The 24,341-nt window shown below is 51.7% G+C and overlaps 4 protein-coding genes and 2 non-coding genes across 6 annotated transcripts; 4 read left to right on the top strand and 2 right to left on the bottom strand.

Annotated features, from left to right (window-relative positions):
- Positions 1-583: 583 nt before the first annotated feature.
- On the top strand, positions 584-6,546 carry CTHT_0032310 (uncharacterized protein; the record flags this gene model as incomplete). Its single annotated transcript, XM_006693609.1, has 3 exons — positions 584-752; positions 824-1,007; positions 1,059-6,546. The coding sequence occupies 3 exons, from the start codon at positions 584-586 to the stop codon at positions 6,544-6,546; spliced, it is 5,841 nt and encodes a 1,946-aa protein (XP_006693672.1).
- A 4,870-nt stretch (positions 6,547-11,416) lies between these two features.
- On the bottom strand, positions 11,417-13,168 carry CTHT_0032320 (uncharacterized protein; the record flags this gene model as incomplete). The annotated part of the gene is made up of 1 exon (XM_006693610.1): positions 11,417-13,168. One exon carries the CDS (start codon positions 13,166-13,168, stop codon positions 11,417-11,419), a length of 1,752 nt encoding a protein of 583 aa, XP_006693673.1.
- A 4,342-nt stretch (positions 13,169-17,510) lies between these two features.
- CTHT_0032330 (putative sequence-specific DNA binding protein) lies at positions 17,511-21,214 on the top strand (the record flags this gene model as incomplete). The annotated part of the gene is made up of 2 exons (XM_006693611.1): positions 17,511-20,374; positions 20,428-21,214. The coding sequence occupies 2 exons, from the start codon at positions 17,511-17,513 to the stop codon at positions 21,212-21,214; spliced, it is 3,651 nt and encodes a 1,216-aa protein (XP_006693674.1).
- A 268-nt stretch (positions 21,215-21,482) lies between these two features.
- Positions 21,483-21,609, top strand: CTHT_0032340. Its single transcript has 2 exons — positions 21,483-21,519; positions 21,574-21,609. It is a non-coding gene; the product is annotated as a tRNA-Phe (tRNA).
- Positions 21,610-21,976: 367 nt separating this feature from the next.
- CTHT_0032350 lies at positions 21,977-22,073 on the top strand. The gene is made up of 2 exons: positions 21,977-22,014; positions 22,038-22,073. It is a non-coding gene; the product is annotated as a tRNA-Ile (tRNA).
- Positions 22,074-22,921: 848 nt separating this feature from the next.
- On the bottom strand, positions 22,922-24,126 carry CTHT_0032360 (putative GTP-binding protein; the record flags this gene model as incomplete). The annotated part of the gene is made up of 2 exons (XM_006693612.1): positions 22,922-23,856; positions 23,928-24,126. 2 exons carry the CDS (start codon positions 24,124-24,126, stop codon positions 22,922-22,924), a joined length of 1,134 nt encoding a protein of 377 aa, XP_006693675.1.
- Between the last annotated feature and the right edge of the window lie 215 nt (positions 24,127-24,341).

Raw genomic sequence — 24,341 nt, forward strand, 5'->3', positions numbered from 1 at the left:
ATTGCAGCCATTTCTGCTGGTTTAAAAGTGTTTAAGTTTTGCTTTCCGTGCTTTAAACTGTCGTCGATGGATGAAAATGATGTTGGGGACCTCAAAGTTTCATTCCCCAAAATTCACCGGCCTGCACGCCAAGACCACGTGGGTCTCACCCCGGATAGAGCGCACGGGCCATGTGACCCAGCGCTGAGAGGCGCCAGCGCGGATTGGATTCTTGGCGAACCAACATTCGCAAGGCTGATGATGCGCGGTGGATCCTGCCGCGAGTCGAGAAAGGACGAGGTGAGACCTGATCTCTTCTTTTCTCAACATCCATCATCTTCCAACGCGTCCAGACGTTGCTGCGAGCAGATACAACACAGAGACACACGATACCGCGCTTCTTTTGTTCGACTGAGCGCGTCGAATGGCAGCAATAACACCAATCGCCAGCTTGCTACGTCGACCGGGTGCCAGGGAAGGAACGACGGGAACAGCGGCTCAGACAATTTGAGCGAGGTTGCGAAGGTTGAGATTGAGGCCTCATTTAGTCCACGAAGCCCAGCCATGGTCGCCCTTCGGTTCTAACTGTCCTCTCGTCCTCACAATGGCAGACAGTCGGCCACGCGCCCACAATGGCCCTCCTGCCCATGGCGCCAACGTGGGCTCTGGCCACGAGGCTCCTCAGGGCCCGCCGCTCACCTTCGCGAGGCCATTCACCCTCTATGAGGCCCTTCCCTATACCCCCTTATCTTCCATCACACCTTTCGATTCGGGTATGCCAATTCTATTGTGCCTTTAATTCCTCCTATTGTTCAGCCACACACAACCTCTGACCATCCCTCAGGCGTTCTCCCACCTCCATCGATAGGCTCAGCCTCTCCTGCTCCCCCACTAACTGACCTCGTTTCCAACGCGGACTTTGCTGCGTTCAACCAAGAAATTACCAACCAACAGCACCCCTCCAAGCGCATGCAGTATGCGGTCAGCCAGCTACAACATCTGTTAGAACGAGCAAACATTCCTGAATAGTACGTTGCCGTCTCCTCCGAAAACCCTCCGTCTCTTCTGACAACGTGAAGCCAGTTCAAGACTGGCCCTAGGCTCTCCGGCTCGAAAGCGACTGCCTCCTCACGGCCTGTTCCGCTTGCATCGGCTCTTACACCATTCTCCAAGATGGTCTACGATCATTCCCCTGTGCAGTTCCGTTATCCAACTCCCGAAGCCCCGACCTCAACCTTGCCGAACGGCCAGCAAGCCGCCGTCAATATGTCGACCACTGCTGCGATTCCGAGCCCTCCAGGAGATCACAAGCCAATCCATAAGGCTCCTTGTGCGCCGCAACTGCAACCAGTTCAGCCCATACAGCCGGTGCATCCACCGCAGCCAGTGCAGAAACCCTCACAACTTTCCATTCTGTCAACGCAGGCTGCACCACCGGTTCATCCAATTCAGCCCGTCCAGCCAGCCCAGATGAAACAACCTCCACCTGCTACTGTGAACCGTCAGGCGCACGAAGTAAACGGAAAGATGGAATTCCAGATCATTCTGCCTACTAAGAGTCAGCTAGAAACTGTTACGGGCACCATCAAGAAGGAGGAGTCTCCAGCTTCATTTATCGTGACAGGCCCTCAAGCTCCAACGCTCATTCAGACAGCCCTTGCAGCACCAGGTGCTGTGCACCCCGTGTACAGTTCTCGGGAGACTCCGGACCCGAAGGTTTCATCCTCGCCCTCAGTTCCTCAAAAGGCAGCAATCGCCATCGAGTTGCCAAGTGCCCCGACTTTCAACGAGAATAGCTATGTTGTGGCTCCTGTTGAACCAGATGAACCAGCGAATCTGTCACTCAAAAAGCAAAAGCGGGAGGACTTGGATGGCGATGATCTATATGGTGAGAGCTTGGATCTGCGTCAGCGGGCCAACGTTGCACTTCATGAGTTGAAGGCATATTTGCAGGCCGCATTTCAAGCCGTGGACAGGGCGATAGCCCAAAAGTCCAGCAATGAAATGGCTATCTTTCTTTCAGAGACTGAAGCCACTCTTGCTGCTCCAACTCAAACAAAACTTCAGAGTGCCCTGAAGAAGACGATTGAGTTGAATTGCTTCATGACCGTTCCACTTGATGATCTTATTTATCTCCTTCGACTCTGTGACAGTGCCTTAAGGCAGACTGAGTCACTGGATTTCAGTGTCCAGACGTCATGGGGCGCGCAGGACGTTGAGCAGTGGTTGGAATTACTGCCTAATTTGGAGGCTGCCATTCGAGCTGCTCGAACTTCAATGAGGATCATGTGTGGCGGCCGCGAGGAAAAACAACTGTATTCTGAGAACGCCATCGAACAGGCCCTCAGCTTGTGCAAGCGCCTTATCGATGGCATTATCATGCCCTTGGCTGAGCTTCGCAATACCAGCGATACCGAAGAGCTTTTCAAAGCGTTATCGTCCTGCAAGAGGCGGATTTTGCCACTTATGACCGACGCTCAAAAGCTGCTTTCGATGATGTCGGAGCTGATCGCCAAAGTGGATACTTCCGAGACTGTTACCAATGCTCTCGAGTTCGCTGCGTCTCAGCTCCTGTTCATTGAGACAGCTAACGCCGAGAGAGATTCAGTAATCGAGACACAAAAGTTTGACGGCTTCCGCTTGGTGGCAATGGATATGATCTGTCAGATCTTCCTCCTCAACCCCAGCCAGCGTCAAGGCATCATCGACGAGATCCTCACCTCGTTGGAGAAGCTTCCTTTGGGGAAACGAGCTCGGACCTTCAAATTGGCTGATGGGAGCAGTATCCAGCCGGTATCTGCCCTCATCATGCGTCTTGTCCAAACGAGTGCTGGAAAAGATGAGGGCCGAGGAAGCAGTGGTCGGCTCGACATGACTGAAGGAGTCCAAAAAGTGACTGGCGCTAAGGCTTTTATCATACAGAGCGAGGCACAGGGTGCATCGCAGCACTCAACGGCAATTCGAGACTTGGACACTATCTCTACGCCATTACTGGAGACGGCGCGGAACAACGCATCCTACGTCATCAAGTTCATTGTCAACCGGGCGTTGAACTCGACCAAGTCCGGAGACACTCCTTATCGCAACCTGCTCGACCTGTTCGTTGAAGACTTTATCACGTGTCTCGATAACCCGGATTGGCCTGCGGCTGAGTTGCTCCTTCGGCTCCTCATGCTCATGATGGTTGGTCTCGTCGAAAACGACAAGTCTAGCATTATGGCCAAAAACATGGCCCTCGAGCTCTTAGGCACCATGTGTGCTGCGATCTCGAAGCTCCGTGGCCACGTCAGGAAAATGGCCAGTGCTTTGGAGGCCGATGAGCTCAGCTTGTTCCTCTCCGACTTGGCAGCATCGGCATTGGAACTGAAATCTCGTCCCGAGCACATGGTGGCCTGGACGGGCCCCTATCGCGCCACTCTTGAATACCTTCAGAGTCGCAGCCGGTTCAACGAGGATGCTCAACTGTCAAGCGCCATGACATTCATCATTTCCGAATGGGGTTCCAAAATCTGCACTTGTTATGACGGCTATCAAGATGATGTCCTAGAGCGGGATCAAGAACTGGGCCGACTGGCGTACCGGCTCCGAGAAATGATTCTTGACCGCAAATGGCTCTCAACTGAGTACACATACAAGGATGTTAGCCCTCTACAGGCGAAGTTATCCTACTCTATCATCCTTCTGCGGTCTCAATTTTGTGAGGCCTTCGGCGCCATCTTGAATATTCTTCTGAACTCCATGGCCAGTGATCAGCCGACGGTGAGAAGCAAGAGTCTCAAGAGCATCAATCAGGTCATGGAGGCCGATCCGACCATTCTTGATGGCGATTCGGTTGTCGTTCAGCTCATTCTTCGGTCCTCTAGCGATTCTTCAACTCAGGTCCGCGACTCTGCATTAGGCCTGATTAGCAAATGCATTAGCCTTCGCCCTGCACTCGAGGAGAAGATGACGGAAACCGTCGTCAATAGATTCTCTGATGCTGGACCTGGTGTTCGGAAGCGAGCCATGAAGTTGGCCAAGGACATTTATCTCCGCAATAGCAATCGGGTCCTCCGCAGTGCTATCGCGAACGGCCTACTTCATCGAGTTCAAGATCCTGAAGAGAGTGTTCGAGACCTGGCGCGTCAGGTGATTGAGGAAATTTGGTTTGCCCCCTTCCACTCCGGCGAGACCTCGGCTGCTTCACAGATTTCGCTCTCCGAGCACGTCATTTTGATGGTTCAAACAGTCAAACGAGGCAATGTTGCCAACGTGCTCGATAAGGTCTTGCAGGCTCTGCTAAGCCCATCATCCAAGACTTCCCAGGCCTCCATGGAGGTATGCCGGAAGCTGGTCGGGAGCATGTTTGACCTGATCGACAATATCGATTCCAATGACGCCTCGGCTCCCTCGGGGCGTGACGTCCTCCAAGTCTTGATGATCTTTGCCAAGGCTGAGGCCAGCCTCTTCACTTTTGAACAGTTACGCTTACTCAGGCCGTACATCGCGAGTATCGGCACCAGCGAGGATCTGACCGTCTCAAGGGCAGTCGTCGTGATCTATCGCAGGGTCCTTCCCCAGCTGTCCAGTGCTCACGCGCAGTTCCTTACAGATGTCCGTAAGGAGCTGCTCCCGGTCGTCGCCAAGGTGCCCCGTGCGCTTCTTGACGATGTCATGGCATGCTTGTGGATCATCAGTACTCTCTTGGGGACATATGAGCCCCTTGCACGGCTGGTGATTTCCAGTTTAAAAGGCATTCAAAAGACGCGGGCCAGTGCTCAAGTCCAGCCACTAGATCAACTTAAAATCCGACAGTTCGATCGGTACTCCCTCATTGTCGGAATGGCTGGCAAGCACTGCAACCTCGACAGCCACCATGAAATGTTCAAGGAGCATTTCCCTAAGTTCTCAGGTGCCTCGGTTTCCAAGCTCATGGTTGATATTGTCGTTCCATTTGCTGCTCCCTCCTGGCCCTTAGACGTTCGCAAACCTGCCCTGGACTGCGTAGGCTTGGTGTGCCAGTCCTCTCCGCGTAACTATGTCGCCGCAAATGTCTACACAGCTTTCCAACAAGTATTTGACGACCAGATCCCAATCTTGGAGACCATGGTCCTGCGGTCCCTGAAAGAATTCCTCTTCTCCGAGGAGAAGCGCTCTGAACAAGAACCCGAAGGTCCAGCCGGCAAGGATGGCGAGTCAAAGAAGAAGCGCGAGCTCACGGTCATTGGTGGCACAAATTATGACGACGTCGCGAGTGCTACAACCCACCGCTTCCTGAAAGACATTACTCGCATCGCGACTTCTACACAGGACGATCATGCGTTCCTTGCTGTCGAGGTCCTTGCAAGCATCAACCGTCAAGGCCTGGTTCACCCGAAGGAAACTGGTGTCACTTTTATTACGCTGGCTACGTCGACACATCCGCGCATCTCTGAACTCGCCTTTCTTGAGCATAAAGCCCTCCACACCAAACACGAAACGGTGATCGAGCGCGAGTATGCCAAAGCAATCCAGTCAATCTTCGCCTACCAGCGCGACATCGTTAAGGATCCCCGCGGCGCCACAACGAATCCCTTTACGCCCAAGCTTCACCTCTTCATGGAAGTACTCAAGATCAGCAAGGCCAAGAACCGGGTCAAGTTCCTCGAGAAGCTTGTTAGCCAGATCGACTTCGACATTGCAAAACTTGATATGTCGGAGGAGCTTCCTCCTCATGTTCAGTACTCCAGGTTCATCATTGAGAACCTTGCTTTCTTCGAGTACGTCACGGTCGGCGAGATTCACTCTCTCGTTGCAGCCATGGAGAGACTTGTCGCTTCTACCGGGGCCAGCGTTGCGCAGGTCATCGAGTCCGAGGTCTTTCACCTACGCATTGATGTGTTGGATGCGCCTTCTTCCCAGAGCCCTAACCCTGACGGCCAACTGCGGGCCGAAGCTCAAACTCAGGGTCAAGTTAACCCCTTGCTCCCCGACATCGAGTACTCCCGCTTGCGCCAACTTACGGCCGCTTCTATGATCCTTCTCGCCATCTGGGAAGTCCGCACATACCTGCGGCGGCTCTACAGTCTTGGCACCAACCGCCGAGAGAACAGCGCCAAGCCTGCCAAGCCCCAAGTCAAGGACTTGGCCCGTCCTCCAGTCAAGGTCCAGGGCGTCACGGGCGACAAGGTCTGGGAGGAGATCAACAACATCATGGGCGCCCTTAGCGGTGGCCGTGAGCGCATGGTTCGTGCGTGCAAGGACCTTGTTGAGCTCATGAGTATCGATAAAGAGTTCCTGGTCCCCTCTGAAGAGGACGAGATGGATCTTGACGCGGCTGGTGAGGAAAACGGGTTCGGAGACGAGAGTGATTGGGAGGAGGGCGACGATGACATGGCATCAAGTGCTGGGACTCCCAGCGGGACGGGACGTGGCAGGAAGCGCAAGTCACAGGCTGGCGGAGCGGCCGGTCAAAAGAAGAAGCGCTCTCGGTCCAGCTCGCAGCAACCGCCACGCAAGAGGGGTCGGCCGAGGAAAAACCCTCTTCCTGAGGCGGCGTCTGCATCTACGCAGCCTGTGTGGCTGCAGCACGATGAGGAGTGGTTCTGAGGAAGCTCCTTAATGCGCGAAAAGAAAAATCATTTCTTTTCTGTTTTGTTCATTCTGCTTGCGAAACAAGGCAGTTCGGACCCATTGGTCACAAAATATTTCTATTAGATATATAACACATGGGAGCACCGAGGGTAGGGGCATTGCTTGATGCGGGTTTGCTTGTTTTCTTCGCTGCTGTATTCTTTTCCTTTGGTATTTGGACTCGGGGGTAGTCGATGGTGATTCTAAAGCATATCTTTTTATTTGTCTTTTACTCTTATGGGATCGGGCAAGACAAACATTGGGAGGCAGGTGAATGGGAATTAGGTGCTTTGACATTTGCGAGAAAAGATCATGGCGTTCTTTGGAAGGCGGGCGAAGAAGGGACTTTGTTGGGGTGTGCGCTCTTCTGATAGACCTGAATGATGGTTGATGCTGGTGACGGATGCTTACTTCACATATACTGGCTGCAGAATGCAAGGCGAGAGAAATATGCTTACACTAGTTACAGATATAAATACCCCTACTCTCGTGAATAGTTGTGATAATCGCTATCGTTATTGAGGACATGCTCTCTTTCAAACCTCAATCCGGCAGTGATCATGTCTGGAAGTGGCCGCACCTCAATGAACGTTTGGCTATATTTACCACTTTTTCGTGTTTCCATTTGGTGAACCAGAGGATCTATTTTCAGCGAACTAAAGTTCAACCAGGCCAACCATACTCCTATCTGCATGCTTTTTGTTTCTAAATAAAACAGGACTTTGATCCTGATCGTGTTGGCAGATGAGTACAGTGTGTAGCCATTGCCTTACCCCATACTTGTCACCGCACCTTGCCCAGTGGCGGTGCCGTGGTTGACCATATTTAGAGATCCCATCAGATGACGTTCTCCAAATATCAAGCAAAAGTCCACATAGTCTTGTTCAAAACTGGTCGGTCACTTCCGGTTCGAGCCAAAGCCTCGGCAATCCCGGATCGCTGAGATGGGCGGGCGCAATGGGAGATCTGACAACACAACCTTTTTTTAAGATTCATATATTGCACAGATCAGTTGGCTTTTTGGTCATACCAAGATCAGTGTGCCAAGAAAACAAATGCCCATGATACCCTCGATCCTTCCCCTCAAGGCCAGCGCATCTCGTCCACGTTATAGCCTTGATAGTTCTTAAGGAGAACTGCATTTCGATACATATACACAGCTCAACTCAGCCATCCCTTCGCGGTTATCTTCCCTGATATAGGCAACTAACATTTCTCGAAGTCTTTCACGCAAGAGTTCCTTGGCAGCATGGCCCATTTGTATATGCAACTCGTCGAAGACGCGGTAAGACCTATCAGCGAAGACACCATCTGTACTGCATCTGCAGGTACAATGCTGGAGGTCAAGATCATTACGACTCAGAAACAATGCTAAGAAAATTAAAGCAAAGGCTTTACAGCACAACAATGATGAGAATTACAAGCCAATGTCAATGAAGAGGTTTGGGTCCTGCAAGGAGCAATAAGGCGTCTGCGATACTGGTATACATGGTTGCATTTGATCCCATTCGTGGCATCCACCTTTTTTATCGCCCGCAGCATCAAGCAGACTTACTGGTATGAATTCAAGAAGGAAGAGAACAGCATATTTAACTTAACAGATCATCCTTACTGACGATCGTTGCTGGATTATACGAACTATTGGTTCTCAATTCCCTCAATACTCTCCTGGATCACCTACTCACAAGACAGTTAATCTTCTAGCTTCCGCTTGGTTTGATTGAGACAAATTACTCCCTTGGCAACTTACAATATCTCCTAAACCGGCAATTTTTGGTTGCGGTGTTTGGAAAGCCATCTAACCCATCTGACGAACAATGCCAACGGATCAAAGGTCCCTTGCTTCCTAACCGCGCCCTTTTAGGGGTAACGTACATCATTCATTCCATGCTTGTAATTTTTTGTAGGCTCAGCAAGTGTCTTCTTCATGATACCTAATTCTGGCTGGTTTCTACATCCCGAGGTATTCAGCAAGGTTTCGTCACTATTGTGCTATGGATTGCCACCGAATAATACCTAGCCACAATTGATCCACATTGAACAACTGAAGCAAGATGGACAGCTGGAGGAATGTAACGAGACCGATTTTCCAATACAGTTCTGGTGCCATAAAGCATCTTATACCGACCTGACAACCTGGGTCGCTAACTGTCCGAGCACATGCATTGAAGAGCCCGTATTTTCTATTTCCTCTGGATTCTCTGTGACGCGCCCACTTGCCATCGGTGTGGATGGATCCCATATTACTACTTCCGCTCTTTCGTTACCATCATTTTTGTCTCTTGCCGCCTTGATAGAAGGCTTCCTGTGGGCTCAGGGTAGGGAGATTATCGGTTGAAAATTGCTGGCCGCGTGGGTATCTTACAACTAGTTGTTTGAACGATGTGTGGGATAGTCCGGTAAATGATCTCAGATCCATCGGAGTACTTGATTCCATTTCGAACAGTCTACTTGAAATGCTATGGAAACTCTGAATATGAGCAAATTGTCAATACCTCCATTCCTCGGCAGGTGGTCAACTCGACCCGGCACGTTTGACATTAGGGCTCCAATACCTTCAAGTGCATACCACCTCCTAAATAATGTCTGAAGACCTTTATGAGATCCCCTAACCATTATCAATTCTCCAAACTCGCGATACCAACATTCCAGCCTCTCTAGACTTACGCAGGAACCGTGCTCACTCTCAAGCAATCTTCTGAGTTGAACCCCCAGACACCGAAGACAGCAATCATGCGCCCGTGTATCTATGGAGCACAATACCTTATGTAAATGGATCTTCTCCAAATCACAGACTTGTTTTGCAGTCTCGTAGCACACTGCATTTCCGCATAATTGGTTTCTATCCCCACAAGGTGTATAGCAATGTTACTTCCGCTGTACGGTTGCCGGGTTACACAATGGAAAGACAGCTTAATTGTTTCCAGACAGACTGGATCACCACCGTTCTACCAACTATAACTATTATGCCCTCCACTAACAGCAATGAAGAGAAATTAATCCGATTCATGTGTTCGTGACGCTCCTATTACAACCTGTCAAATCAAACAGGACTGCGTTTGCCCTGCAACATTAGCAGGACGATTTGGACCTCTTTTACGCAGGGCAGAAGATCTAACTCGTGATCAATGCCATTGTAACAGAAGAGTTAGCATGTGTTTGGTCTAATGTCAATACGCAGTAAGGTGCAGGGACATAGTCCCAGTCCAAAGAGATTGGACTTAGATGGATGAAGCAGGGCATCACTATGGGCTTGTTGTAGGGTTGAGCTAAAGTGCGAAGCGATAGCAAAGTATATAAGATCAGGTCATGGATTTCTATTGTTCTGAATAACTACCTACCACTCGTCTCTCACATCCATTATATATGTGACGATCCGACTTTACTTGTTATGTAACAGATATATAATAAAGCTTTTGAGCAGAGACAGGATAATTGGTTCATTGGGATCAGATGTGAAGTGCAGATGCCGGTCGCTGTATAATCCTATTCCCTAAACTTTCTCCACAGTTATGTTGGCGAGACAAGTGGAAAACTTGGCTTGCATTCATCTTATTTTCCGGAGAAAGTAAGAATAGGTAGCCAGAACAGGTACTAACATGTGTATATGAAGCCGCACATGATAATCCGAGAAAAACAGGCAGATGCTGATTCTCGTTTGCCATTGAGACGCCGTCTCCATCGAGTGGAGCCAGCCCCTGAAAGTGTTGCTGTGGCAACTTGGCGTTGTTTCCTTCGCCCCCTGAGATCCGCCAAGCAAAGCTCGGGAACAATACCTTTTGGATTCCAAAGCCAGGACTCAATAAAAATTATCAAATTACAACTGGCAGAATGTGAAGCCATGGACTCCATGTGCGTAGGCTCACAGCTTTTCCTTGGATGACAGGTCTTCCGTCCCTTGATTTAGACCGATCACTTGAGCCAGGGCTGCAATCGCGTTCCGTGTCATCGTTGATTTCGAATAAAAACAGACAGCGTACGCTTGGCACATTTACGTATCCGCCGTATCGTTTGAAGATGCTATTGGGAGGTAATATTGATAGCTGCATTGTCCATGCGGCACGTAATTCCAAAAAATGATCGCTCCATTGCAAGACTAGGACTTCCGTGGAAAAGCCGTGCCTCGATGAAATACAGGCAAGCAAGATGGAGAGGTTGCCGTGGGTAAGTAGCTTGGTACGGAACGTAGATGTGGATGAAGACTTATAAAATGTCAATAAAGCCTGCTGGCTGCAAGCCTATTTTGATCAGTGAACGGGCGAAGCGACTCTTGTACCAAGTAAATGACTGGAACGATAGGTACATGTCTCCACACATGTGCTTCGAGATTGAAAAGCATCTTCCCAAGAGCCTTGCCCGGTGGCCGAAACCATGAGGTTCGATTGAGGATCGGTAGGGCGAGAGAAATTTTTCGGCTTGAGTGATTAGCTGACATTTCGCGTGCGCATGTGGCCAGGCTGATTGCGAGCGAACTCAGTAGAACGACCAATATATCCCTTCAATCTTAGCGATTGGTAGCTCATCGATACGACCACCTCCACCGTATAGAAAATTGGGCTAGTCCCCCACGGCTTTGCTATATCTCTACACTTCCTGCAGTCCTCCCGCATCCTGCTGTTCTGCACCCCAGTGTCCCGTCGACGATCTGTCCTCTCTCTTAATGCTGGTGGACAAGCAAAAGACCAAGAAGGGAGATGCTAGCCAAACTATTACTTTATCTTTCAAAATCTTATCCTGCTCTTGGATCATTGGCGTCGTAAGGGCATCAAACCAACACTAGAGCAAAAGCAATGGAATTCAACATTCAACCCCAACCCTGACCCACACCAGCTCCCTCCCCAACCCCTCACCCCACCGTCACATCCCCAACCTTCGCCCCTTCCCTAGAAAAGAACTTCTTCAACCCTCCTCCCGCACCGCTCACACTCCCATGCGCCCTCAAGCTCCTCCCGTTCATACTAGAACTCCCCGGAGTCTTTGGCCTGGCAATGTCCTCCTCCTTCATTCCTCCTGAAACAACCACAGTCCTCGGCGTGTCAAACGACATCTTGTGGCGTAGCCTTATTGGGTATGTCTCGTTCTTCCCGTTGATGCTGACGTTTGCGGCGTTGTTGTTGATGTTTGCTGGGATGGGAGGGACAGGAATGGGAAGAGGGGGGAGGTAATTTTTGTCGGGGATTTTGGGTTTGCTTGAGGTGCGATTGTGGGATGGTTGTTGGGGCTGTTGTAGCTGCTGCTGCTGTTGTGATTTGTATGGTGTTTGGGCGCGGGACGATGCCCGAGGAGGGGGTGTTGGTGGCCTGTCTTCGGCTTGGGGAACTGGAGGAGGAGCACGAGCTGGTGGTCCAGGAACAGAGGGGCCGCGTTGATGATTGCTGCTGCATGAATGCTGCTTCTCGTGGCAAGGTTGATGTTGGTTATGGTTACAACACCGATGTTGTGGTTGTGATTGATAGCATTGATGCGTGTGCTGCCGTTGGTGTTGATATTGTCGGAGTTTCCCTTGCAAACATTTCTCATGCAACTGCTGCACTTGCTGCTGATACTGCGCTTGATGTTGCTCGTGTTGTAGCCTGCGCTCCTCACTCTCGAAGATCTCTTGCTGCAGCAGATACTGTGCATGGTGATGCCTCTGAGCTTTTGATGCCGTCGATCTGTAGGCCTGCTGGTAGCCATCCAGACACCTTAACTTATATCTCCAGTTTTCGGGTTGACACTCGTTTTTCAACTTTTGGCAGATTTCCTCGCAGTCTGCCCCTGGAGTTCCCCCGTTTCTTTCAGTTTCGCATCCTCTCCCGGAGCTCTTCCAGCCCCTCTCCTCATCACCATTCACCACAACAAACCATTGTACCTGTTCGCCCCTCTGTAATTCATCCCTCAAATCCTCAATCCACCCATTCTTGTGTCGATATTCTCTCTCATATTTAGCAATTTCCTCGGCAAGAGAGCAGGAAGTATCAATTCTCACGACATAGTCCGCGACATATGCCCACGGCCTGGAAACACAACTCAGGTCGCGAGGGTCATACTCTTCCAGCAGCTTAACAGCCGACCAGGACTGTGTGGCGAAGTCATCTTGCTCATCGTTCCCATCACTGTCTGTAGGACTTTCCCCGGAGATATCGCAATTCGATTCAGGAGTTCCAGGTTCGGGGCTACATCCAGAGGGAAGGGAAGGGTTCTGGGTAGGTAGCGGAGGTACAGGTTCTTGAGGGTAATGAGCACGGCTGACACCTCGGCCATGGCGATATGTGCTTCGACTATGCGAGCGAGATCGAGATCGTGAACGGCCTCGATTGCAATACCGTGACGCAACACTGCAGGCTTCGGTGTTGACGAGGGTACGCCCGTCACAGTCGCTGTCCGTATCCCAGGCTGGTGTGATCGCTGTCTCCTGCTGAAGCTGAACTCGTGATGGAGACGTTTGTTTGCAGTACGGCAGGAAGTCGAAGAGCTCGTAGAAAGATTCAAGGATACATCGCGATGACTTAGCTGGGATAATCCACTCCGGTGAGGCGTCGTCAAGATTTTGGACGATTATGTATACACGAATGCTCTTCCGATGCCAGCGGAAGCCGTGGCAGAGATATGTTGGCATGGTGAGTGAGGGCTCTGGTCAGTGATGAACAAAAGAATAGCCGGCGGATCAGCAAGCAGCGAGGCAGCTGACGGTTCGGACCAGCCGGGGATGAGGCGCTGGTAAGGATATCCGTGTTCCGTCGTCGTAAGCACGTTGACAAACAACTGCGATGATTCGCGATACTGGTATTCAGAGCACCAGACACACAAAGCCAGGCAGGCTGAATTCCAAATCTCCCGGGTTTTAAGAAGCAGCCAGGGATCGAGTATTGGCAGTCTTCCTAGTGCCTGGTTTCAAAGAGTATGTCGAGAACCTGCTTCTGGAAGGGTGCGTGCGCTTATGTCCGCGACCCAAACGTAGAGTGTCGCAGCTGCCAGCAAAGGATGCAGGGGCTCCGTCTGCATGCAACATGCGCCTAAGCTCGGTAGTGGATTATTTTTCCGATGCTCGATATCCCGCTGTTGTATTCTGTGTATTCTGTGCCACTAGAAATGCAGGAAAAGATGCTTCTTTGCTGGCCGTTCACTTTTCAGCGTGCAGAATGCTACAGAGCAACTGACAAACACAACAACATCGCAGGATCTGGATCCATTGATTGAAACTGTTGGTGGGATCCAATATGTGAAATAGAAGTGAAGGCTTACCAAGCCGGCCAGCACCTACGAGCCCCACATCCGTCGAACCCAAGTTCAGGAACGGAGAATCGAGATCGTCCCCGTGCCTGTCCCCTTGCTGCTCATCCGATATCATGTCCACCAGCCGTCAACCATTAGCATCTTAACTCTGCTGATGGGTGCGTCATCTGAATGCTGTGGTTCTTGTCAGGGGACCTTGGCGACGCTGGTGGCGCAAGGGCCCCGCATTCTCATCGGTCAAGCGTCAACGGCGATGTGCCAAGAATTAGGGGTAGCTGCTCCTCAGACTGATGCATGTCACATCGCCACAGCCCCGGGTTGACGACATTTTGTGCGCAGGAACGTATGATTCACCTAAGCTATTGCGCATCGAGATCCTTGCAGATCTGAAGATCTGATGGAAGCAGGCCAGGACGGCTCTTATCGATAGCGTTGGCCAGGTCAGTTATGGCATGGCATGGCTCATCATGCCGAGGATTATGTCAGCAACTGCATGGATTTACGGCAATAAGTTCAGCTGTACAATGCTCAGATTGAGTTAGCAGCCAGATTTCGATTGTGACGTCTGTGTGCCAAAGCAAAACACATCCAAAAAGCTGATCGTCTCGTGTGGCAAGGTCTCATCAGGATATGCGGATGGCAATTGGCGCTTCGAGGTATTGGGAGCTTACTCAGCTTCTTACCGCGCTCATCCCGATGCATACATAGTGCTGACATAGCTGAAAGCTCTGCCCTTTCTCTGGATGCCTCTGCAGGGTGTGCATAGAAAAGCCCAGCATCATATCCAAAAAGAAGAATTCTGTCCGTCCATGTGTCTGGATCTAGTTTGAGACGAGAATGTTCACTTCGGATCGCATGCCATACGGACTAAGAAGACTTCTTCCCCGACCGGGCTTGGAGCTCACTCAACAAGTTCTCCCCGAAGTTGTGAGAGAAGAGAGCTATAGCGACCTTGAACCATACCTACCGCCATCGTTTATCCCAGAGCACTTCCAACAACAACCTTACATATACTCTCACCCAGCATATGACCCATTAACAGGCGATGGTAAGGTTGATGGGATAAAGCATATCGCTCCATGGGGGACGTATCCTCATCGCACTAGAAACGAATCCACTCTGGTAAAGTCTATCACCTCGCGTACTGTCTGTGGATGCAGCTTCATCGCATTCGTTCTGTCATGTATCATTGCTCTCTTGATGGCAGCCAGTATTGGGCTCGGTACAGCTGTAGGCATCGAGTCGCGCAGGGCAAGCGATGCCCGGGCTACAATTTCACAGCTGAGGACTTATATGGTCAACTCAACATCAAATCCGACCAGCATGACCACGGAATCAATTGATGACGGGTGCGGATCGAATCCAACTGGGATAGACCGGTCTGTGTACACGGCATTTTCACGTATGCTCCAAATCCCCCGGCTTTGTTAGCTCATAACAGGTAGCTCACACACCTCCAGCAGCGACTCTCAAATTCACCAGATACTGTAATCGCGATGCTCCGAACCAGCCGATACTCGCCTTGTTTACCCCAAACTTCAGCACTTGCATGGATGCCTGCGCGGCGTATACACGATATGTGCCCAAATCTTTCGGCGGGCGCAGTGACAACCCCAACGCAACATGTGCTGCCGTCAGCTTTGTGCCAGCTTGGACGGACAAGGATGTGGCGAGGGCAGGGAAGGCTCCAGGAAACTGTTTCTTGAAGGCTGGCCCTCAAGACCAGAGTGCCCTTGATATTCCCAGGATGGGATTGGCCTGTCATGCAGCGATTTTAATAAGAACAAGACGATTATGGAAAGTTGTGGATAAACGTTGCTGAAAAAGCTACTGCTTCGGTTTCGGCATTATTGCATCGGGCAGAGGTCGAGCTCAAGGGTGTCGGCTGGAAGCAAGATAACGCGGAAGAAGACTGAGCTAAGGTATTATCTGTGTCCTGGTAACACACTTGAGTCAAAAGGAACCCCAGATAACACTAGAAAAACGATCGTCGGATTATGCCTGGTGAGGAGACTCCTTGATTGCTGGCTTTCCAGACAACGAAGTTTCCGGGAAGTTAACCCTCAAGGCAAAATTTTCTCAACATGCTGCTTGGTTCGCATTGCCAAAGCCCGAGGGCGCCAAAGTTGGTGACCTACCGGAACCTTGGCTGAATCCTTAAAGAACGACCGCCGGGACGCCACCCGGAGCCGCACAGGGCTACCGTAGCGTCCACCCCGACGCTGCGGTGATGTCCGGTTCTTGGCTTGCCTTTCTAGGAAGGGCCCCGGCTAGCAGCCTGCGCCGAGAACCCCTGTTCAGCCACCCGGTGGCGCTGCGGATCTGTGGCTTATGCGGGGTCAATCCGAAGGTTGGTGGGAGACTACTTGGTGCAACGCAGAAGCCGGGCACTCCGGATCGACCATTGATTATTAAACAGCACCATCCCCGGATGGGCAATGCATTGGTGATAACTCGTGGTTGCTATCGGTCCCTCGAATTGAGATCTCATGATCGATGCATCTGGTTCCGATATCGGGACAGCGCTGGAACAAACTGACGGGCTCTCGAATGGAGTAGCGACGAGAGCAATCACTCTAGAATGGATGATTCGGGTCAGAGCATGGCAACAAATGCCGACTTTGAGACTCGAGACATCGGCCCGTTGGTCGTCGGGTATGGTCCTGGACCCATGTCAGCTGTCCAGGCCAGGTTGGCCAGCGCGGTGCTGCCGAAGTCTGAACGTCATGAGACCAGAACTGGCAGCGCACGGAACAGCAAAAAAAAAGGTCGAATCAACGCGGTTCACGCAGGAGAAGAGGTGGAAGAGATCCAATTGGCACGGCGTGATTCTTAATGGCTTGGCCTGGTCTTTATCTTTCTCATCAAGCCCGCGACTGCCAGGATTCCCGCCGTCTAGGGCGGAGCTTTTCCACGCCATCCAGACCAGACACGGAAGGTGCGTAACGTTGGCGTTGGTGTCGCTGCGTGAAAATCCAGGTCGCAATGGCGGGGGAAGACGATGCCTAGCCAGGCTCCTCTCCAGGATTTTCCAGCCCCACCAGCCACTGACAGGGGCCTGGGCATGTCAAACGAAAGGCGCACGCATTTTGCATTTTGCGTGTTGCCCACGGTCACCATCCATGTGCGACCAACCAGCCTGCCAATCGTTGACTACCTGGTTCCCAACAGCTACCACCCTGCCTTTCTGCTCTAACCACCGCATCCGACCAACCGACCCATGATGACTCTTCTGCAGAAGAATCCAACTGAAGCATGTGGAACTCCAGCTCCGATGCATTCAGATAGCTATCATGGCAGTGCCTGGATTGGAGGATCAAGGGGACTCGACTGAAATAAAAACTCTCCCCTCCAGCAGATCGACCATCTCCACATTATGTATTTTGTAAACTATCCGTCAATTGCCTATCATCCTTCTACCTCTCTTTGTGTTGTCCCACACTGTCAACTAATCATTCACTGACATCGACATTGAAAATCGTCCTACCAGTCGTGGTCCAAATCAAGAACGGGCCCTTCCGTGCGATTTGGACAGACTTGAGTTGTGGACCTACGTGCCAGAGTAAATTGGGGACAGAGTCTGCTACTAGTAATGCAATCTGGGTCCTCTCTCTACGCCCTTTGGTCTGACAGCTTGATAGTCTTCCCAAGTGACACCGGGTGAACCCCTCGCCCTAAGATAGATCGCCGTCTTCACTCGCGCCCTTTTTCTGTCAGCTTCAAGGATGGACGAGTTTGTCAACTGGGACCAGGCCGAGCCTACAGCCTGCACTGGCGCCGAGGCTACTGTCACGTCCACGTCGCAATCGCGCGACCCTTTGCTTGATGATCTCGACTTGGCACTGGCCAACGTTACCGGCGATGAATTCTCGTTCTGGGCGTTGGAGCATTTCGAGAACAATATCCTCCCCACCATGGCTGCTGCAGATGACATCACCATGCAGACTGTAAGCGACAAGTCGACATGGCGTTTTGAGGACCACTTAGAGCAGTTCGAAGTTCCCTGCACTAATTGCCTGTTGGGTGGTTACGACTGCAAGCGTATCCCTGAGGGTCAGTATAAGGGTCATTGCACGAGCTGTGTCGCCTTGCGATGTGCCTGCAGCTATGGCAACTCGTCTGACCTTCCCGCAAACCCTTGGCCCTTGATGGGTGATCACCCCAGGGCTATTCAGCAAGAAGATGCTGATCCTGAGCCGCCAAAGTCAACCTCAGCTCCTGATCTTGTCGGCTTGACCTCGGCTTCAACTCCTGGCGGAGAGAATCAGGCTGCCAACCCAGCCTCCAAGCCTAAGGTTGGTGCTAGGTTCTCCCGTGAGTCTGTGAAGATCTTGAAGAACTGGCTCTCTACGCACAGCAAGCACCCATATCCCACTGAGGAAGAGAAGGAGATGCTTCAGAAACAGACAGGTCTGACCAAGACCCAAATCACCAACTGGCTTGCGAACACACGGCGGCGAAACAAGAATGCCCTTGCCCAGAGATCTACTTCGCCCGGCATCCGGAGTTGGGCGACTGCCATTGAAATCCCCAAGCGCCCTGGTACCCCGGCTCTCGAGCACATGAACCCGCTGCAGCGTTGGCAACACTCTCCGCCGGAACACGAACCGGCCTCTGTGACTGCTATAGCAAGGGCCGTTCGAGCTTCAGCTTCTAGTCTCTCATCTGGCTTGGAAAGTCCTTACAGCCAGCCATTCACGGATGATGGCTCTGGCAGGTCTCTCTGCGCCTCGACCATCAGCAGTGCCCATACATCGAGGTCAAGCACGTCCGCATATTCCTTCGGCTCTCGTGGTTCCTTTGGCTCCCACAGTTCCTGGCAGCGTGGCCGCAGACGCAGGAGGAGAAAGGCTCCCACTGCTGGGAAGCCTTCCAACGGTCCCCCCAAGACTTTTCAGTGTACCTTCTGCACCGAATCGTTCAGGACGAAGCACGACTGGCAGCGACATGAGAACTCCCTCCATCTATCTCTCGAACGCTGGGTGTGCTGTCCTAATGGGCCGAAGGCCGTGCATCCCGAGAACCGCCGTGAGTGCTGCGTCTTCTGCGGTCACCCTGACCCAGATGAAGATCATATGGAAACCCACAACTACTCAACCTGCCAAGAGCGCACAACGGCCGAGCGCACGTTCTACCGTAAAGATCACTTACGGCAGCATTTGAAGTTGGTTCACAATGCTAAGTTTGTGAACTGGTCCATGGACCAATGGAAGCACACTATCCCAGAGATCCGCTCCCGCTGTGGTTTTTGCAACATGATTCTTGACACCTGGTCTCAGCGTGTCGATCACCTTGCCGAACACTTCAAGAAAGGAAAGGACATGGCCGAGTGGAAGGGTGGCTGGGGTTTCGATGCCCCTGTGCTCGAGATGGTCGAGAACTCCATCCCCCCTTACCTCATTCACTATGAGCGCAGCTCTCCTGACCCATTCGAGGCATCTCGGCCCTCAACCGCATCCGCTCGGCACGCTTTCGAGCTTCTCAAGACTGAGTTAACTATGTTCATTGAGGATTGGCGCGAGAGAGAAGGATCTATGCCATCTGATGACGATATCCAGCGCATGGCTTGTGCTATCATCTACAAGAGTGAAGAGTCGTCGGAGCCCACAGTTAGCCCGCCGTCGGCTTGGCTCCGCGATCTGCTCTTTTCCAACGAGTCTTTGGCAGAACAGGCCAAGTGGACGCGTCTTGGAGTCGACAGCCGTTCTCGAAAGCTTCGTATCAACGGCAAGGGAAATATCTTCGAGCTCGATCCCATGGAAATGGAGCTCCAAGAATTCGTCAAAGCACGCCGACTGCTTGGCCTGTCCGTGACAGATGCCGAGCTGCAGTCTGAGGCCTGCAATATTATCACGAGGATGGATGAACAGGGCCAGGACTCGAATCATGAAGCTGCGCAGTTCTTAATTCGCCTGGTGAGCTCGTCAACCACTTGGCTCTCTGGATTCCGGCGGCGAGCTCAACTCCCAGAACCCAAAGATGCGGGCTTATCGCAGCAGGATCCCTCGGCATCTGGATCAGAGGTCGACAACCAGACTCGGCTAGAGAACGAGCTGTCCAAGTTTGTTCAAGAGCAGCGTTCCCTCGGCATCGAGCCGACCGACATAGATCTCCAGCGCCAGGCCCGCATCATCATGTATGAGTATGACGATGGCTGCACTCCGACTTCTGCTGATGATCCGACCTGGCTGGCTCTCTTCAAGCAGCGCAATTTCCTCTCAACAATCTCCGAGGTCCCGCAACTGCCATCTACTCAGACTTTCGGCTCTATGGAGCCTTGTTTCACCAACACCGCAACCTGGGCTCGGCAGATACCGGGACATTCTTCCACGTACATGCCCTTCAATGGGACCTCGTCAACGTTTGGTCAGGTTGAATCTATTCTCAACTCAAATGGCATGGCCAGCCGGCCCACAAGTCCGTCGCGTACCTACGGAAGGTATTACCTGAGCGACGCCAACTGCTACGGACGCCTGGCTCGTGAACTCAAGAAATGGGTAGTTGCGACGATGTCGCCCAACAACCCTAACCGTCATGTTCCGACCGATGAAGAGCTGCAGTATCAGGCGCGATGGATCATCTATGAGGAGTAAGTATCCAGCCTCGAGTCTTCCCAAATACGATGACTGACTGGATAAACAGTGATGACCCCTGGAACCAAACAGCCGCCGACAATGCAGAGTGGCTTCGCCGCTTCAAGCGCGATGCTGGCATCATCGAAGACACGCCGCTCCCAGGCCTGCCACAAGGCTTAGAAGGCCCCATCGAGCAGGGTGGTACGGGCTTCATGCCTCCATACCTGTTCCCAAGCCCGTACAAATCGAATCCAAACCAAGCCGCCGATGCCGACACAGCCTCCAGCTTCGTATCATGCGGAGAACACCCCCCGGGAACCTACTTCCCCATTCCGAACCCGCCTATCCCACCACCCCAGATCTTCTGCTCACGCGAGCTTGAGTCTGCGCTCATTGACTTTGTCACAGCTGAGGTGCTTGCTGGTAGAGAGTTCCCTTCGGATGATGCCATTCGGGTTAGGGCGAGGGAAGTCCTTGGAAGAGAGAGTACTCCTGCGGATGATGAGGTGTTGATGGCTAAGTTCAAGGAGATGATGCGTGACAGGTTGGGGTTTGGACTTGGGGAGTCAGATCAGAGGCACGGGAACGAGTCTCGTGGAGTGGGCAAAGATGCTGGGGGGACCAGTAGGCAGGTAGCCCAAATGGGGACTGTGGCTCTTCATGACAGCGGGACTCAATCTGGTCACAACACTACGTCTGGACAGGAAGGAATGGCTGCCGGGTTAGGAGGGGGCGGCACTGGAAATGGAGGTGGAAGATACGATAACATGTTACAGAATACCCGCAGCATGGACTTCGAATTTGGCGATGTGAACATGTTTTTTGCTGGGGATATGGACATGGGTAGCAAATAACAACTGGGTAACAAATAATGGGCTGGTAACAGGGCCATCCAGTCTCATGGGAATGGGGAACGAAAGGAGATGGGGAATGTAAGATACTCATGTCACATATTTAGGACATACAACTGCTCCATGACTTGCTACACCCTCTCAGCATGCGTGTTCTTAAGGAATTAAAAATCCATAATAACGCTTCGCAAAATGTATTGTGATGACGCCAGTCCATCCGTAGGGTCTATTCAAACTTGTCCCAGTGATCGTCAGTATCAAAGCTAGCAAAGCGGGTTTAGCTCAGTTGGGAGAGCGTCAGACTGAAGAATTGGATCCCCAAAAGTCCATAAACTTCAGGACCAAGATCCACATTGGGGGTTATCTGAAGGTCGTGTGTTCGATCCACACAAACCGCATTGTAAGCCATTTTTGCGTCATACCCGTATTGGGATGGCACTTCATTTCACATTTGTCAACTTTTTGCTTCAATTATTGAGGGAAGGCTGTGAGAACTCCCTGGTGTTGACAGCGTTAACGGAGACAAGGAATTCTGGTCGCCCAAGTAAAAGCTCGATGGCATGCTCAGCACTAGGAGCTGGAAAAAGCCAACATAACAAAACAACGGGCGACAAATTTGCTTGTAACCGTAACAAAGGTCAGCTCTTAAGCCCCAATGCCATAGGCATAGACATCTAAATGTTCTCCAGGGGTGGATGAGTCTGTGGTGGGGTTAACAACCTTATCAAAGGAGACAATGCTCAAACCAATCACACAAGCCCGATGGCCCGGTTAGCTCAGCTGGTTAGAGCGTCGTACTAATATAGCTTCTTGGCTATACTAAGTGATGCGAAGGTCAACAGTTCAATCCTGTTACTGGGCATTCTCTTTTAAAATTTTCTCCCATGTTCAAGGGTTTTGTTTTGCTTTTTGCTACCATACTGAAATAATTCAGTGCCTGCGCTCCGGACCTTTGTTCCCTTGACCTTACTACCATTGCTGCTGATGCTCTCACAATGCATTTTGACACACCCCTGAAGGACTCAGGGAAACTCTCGCAAATTTACAAGGATAGCTGGGAACTTAGCTATGTTGCGCGAGCTGCAATTGATTGCACATCTGGAAACACGATCAGAGCGAGCAACAACTTTGTTCCGGACAAATTGAAAACGCCTTCGTATTTCCGTACCTAACATCAATCGTTTTTCATTACCGTCATTCCGATCGTGACCTTACGTTAAACATTCCTATTGGGTTTCGAGCCAGTAGTTAGTTCACTACACAGCCAAAACATCTCTCCCAATTGATCCATGCCAGAACCGTGCCACAGAAAGGACCAATATGAAAGAAAGAAACCAGAAGTAAAGTTAGCACCTACCCTAGGCTACTTGCAGAGTTCCAGTCCAGCTCGCTTTACCACCAGAAGCCCAAAGGCCATGTGCGACGTCAAGGCAATAGAACATCCTCCCCCGTAAAAGTGGCAGAGAGAAAAGGCCCAAAAAGAGACCGAGAAACGAGGTAAAGAAGGGGAATAATCCGAAGATAGAAAGAGAAATTATAAAAAGTGATTGACCAGCTAGCCAACCACGGGGTATCAGAATCCACCTAAAGCTCCTTAACTTCAAACCTCCTCCAACCCACCATACGCCATGAAGAAAGAACAAATAAACCACTGACCCGTAACAACATAGAATCCTCATGCTATACTTTCCTCAGACCAGGCCCTTTTCACTAACAGCACCTACCCCTCCCTCGTCTCCTCTCAACCGTCTCCTCATCCTCATCACCCGGCTCCCCCGCCGGCAACGCAAAAGGTGTTCCAATCCAACTCCTCCGATCCCTCCCCACCCGAAAACTGCCCCCCCTCCCATTCCCCGTCGCCTCATAATACCCAACGCCTGCCACACCATCATGATAATACCCTCCATACCCATACCCATGATACCCAGTGCCTGCACCCCCATGCCCATGCTCATCCACGAGCGACCCGCCAGTAGCAGCTAACAGTGCAGCCTGAATCCTTCTGTTCTGCTCGACCAGCTTGCGGGTGACGACGCGGAAGACCTCGTCGACGCCTTCGCCCGATTCGGCGGAGACTTCGTGGCAGGCGTCCCATCCTGCTTCTTGGCCCCAGAAGCCGGAGGAGCGTTTGGAGGAGGGGGAGCGCGGTTCGATGGCGTTAGTTGTGGCCGGGGGAGGGGTGTTGTGCGAGGAGGAGTGGTGGGAGGAGGTGCCGGGGAAGGTAAACGGAAAGCCGGCGAGGGTGTGAGAGTAGGAGTGGGATGTAGAGTCGTTGTTGGTGTCGTTATTGTTATTGTTGTTGTTGTTGTTGTTGTTGTTGTTGTTGTTGGCTTGGTTCGCAGTAGTAGGAAAGGGGGTTGCGGTCGGGGGCGGGGTTGAGCTAGCCCCGGGAGCAAGGTGCTCCGCTACGTAGGCGATGCAGCGTTCGAAGGGGACTTCGCGGCGGGAAGGGTCTCGCGCGACGATGTCAGCTTTTGTGCCGACCACATGCAGCACGACGTCGGATGGCAGGTTGCTGCGCAGCTCGGAGAGCCAGACGCCCATCTCGTTGAAGGACCTGGCGTCGGTGATGGAGTAGCAAAGGATGCAGGCATTCGCGCCGCGGTAGTAGAGACGGGAGATGGAGCGGAAACGCTCTTGGCCAGCTACGGGGGATGTCAGCAAGTTGGCTTGTGAGGTTATCATGAGAAAGTCGGTCGAAAATGACACAACATACCCGTATCCCAGATCTGCATCTTCACCAGAGTATCGGTATCCGTGTCGACCACGCGCTTGGTCAGGAAACTAGCGCCGACCGTAGACATGGTTTGAGCCGGATCAAAGGTACCTTTGCAGTAGCGCATGACGAGCGACGTCTTGCCGACACCCTGGGCGCCGAGGACGACGATCTTGGCCTCGAGCACCGACGACGGCATGGCGGGTGAGTCGTGGCCTTTTGGAAATATCTGCCGATGAGAGAAAGCAAATCCGTAATGCTCGGATGGGAATTGACCTAAACCTCCCTCAAACCACCGACCAAACTACAAGTTGTAGCTGTGTTGTTTTGTTCTTGTTTGTTGTTGTCTCTCCTTGCCGTGAGTCAAGGAACTCGGAACGACTTAGTCCCAAAAAACAGACAACAGACGCCTCA

The sequence above is a fragment of the Thermochaetoides thermophila genome, assembly GCF_000221225.1.
Source record: "Thermochaetoides thermophila DSM 1495 unplaced genomic scaffold scf7180000011816, whole genome shotgun sequence".
Lineage (NCBI taxonomy): Eukaryota > Fungi > Ascomycota > Sordariomycetes > Sordariales > Chaetomiaceae > Thermochaetoides > Thermochaetoides thermophila.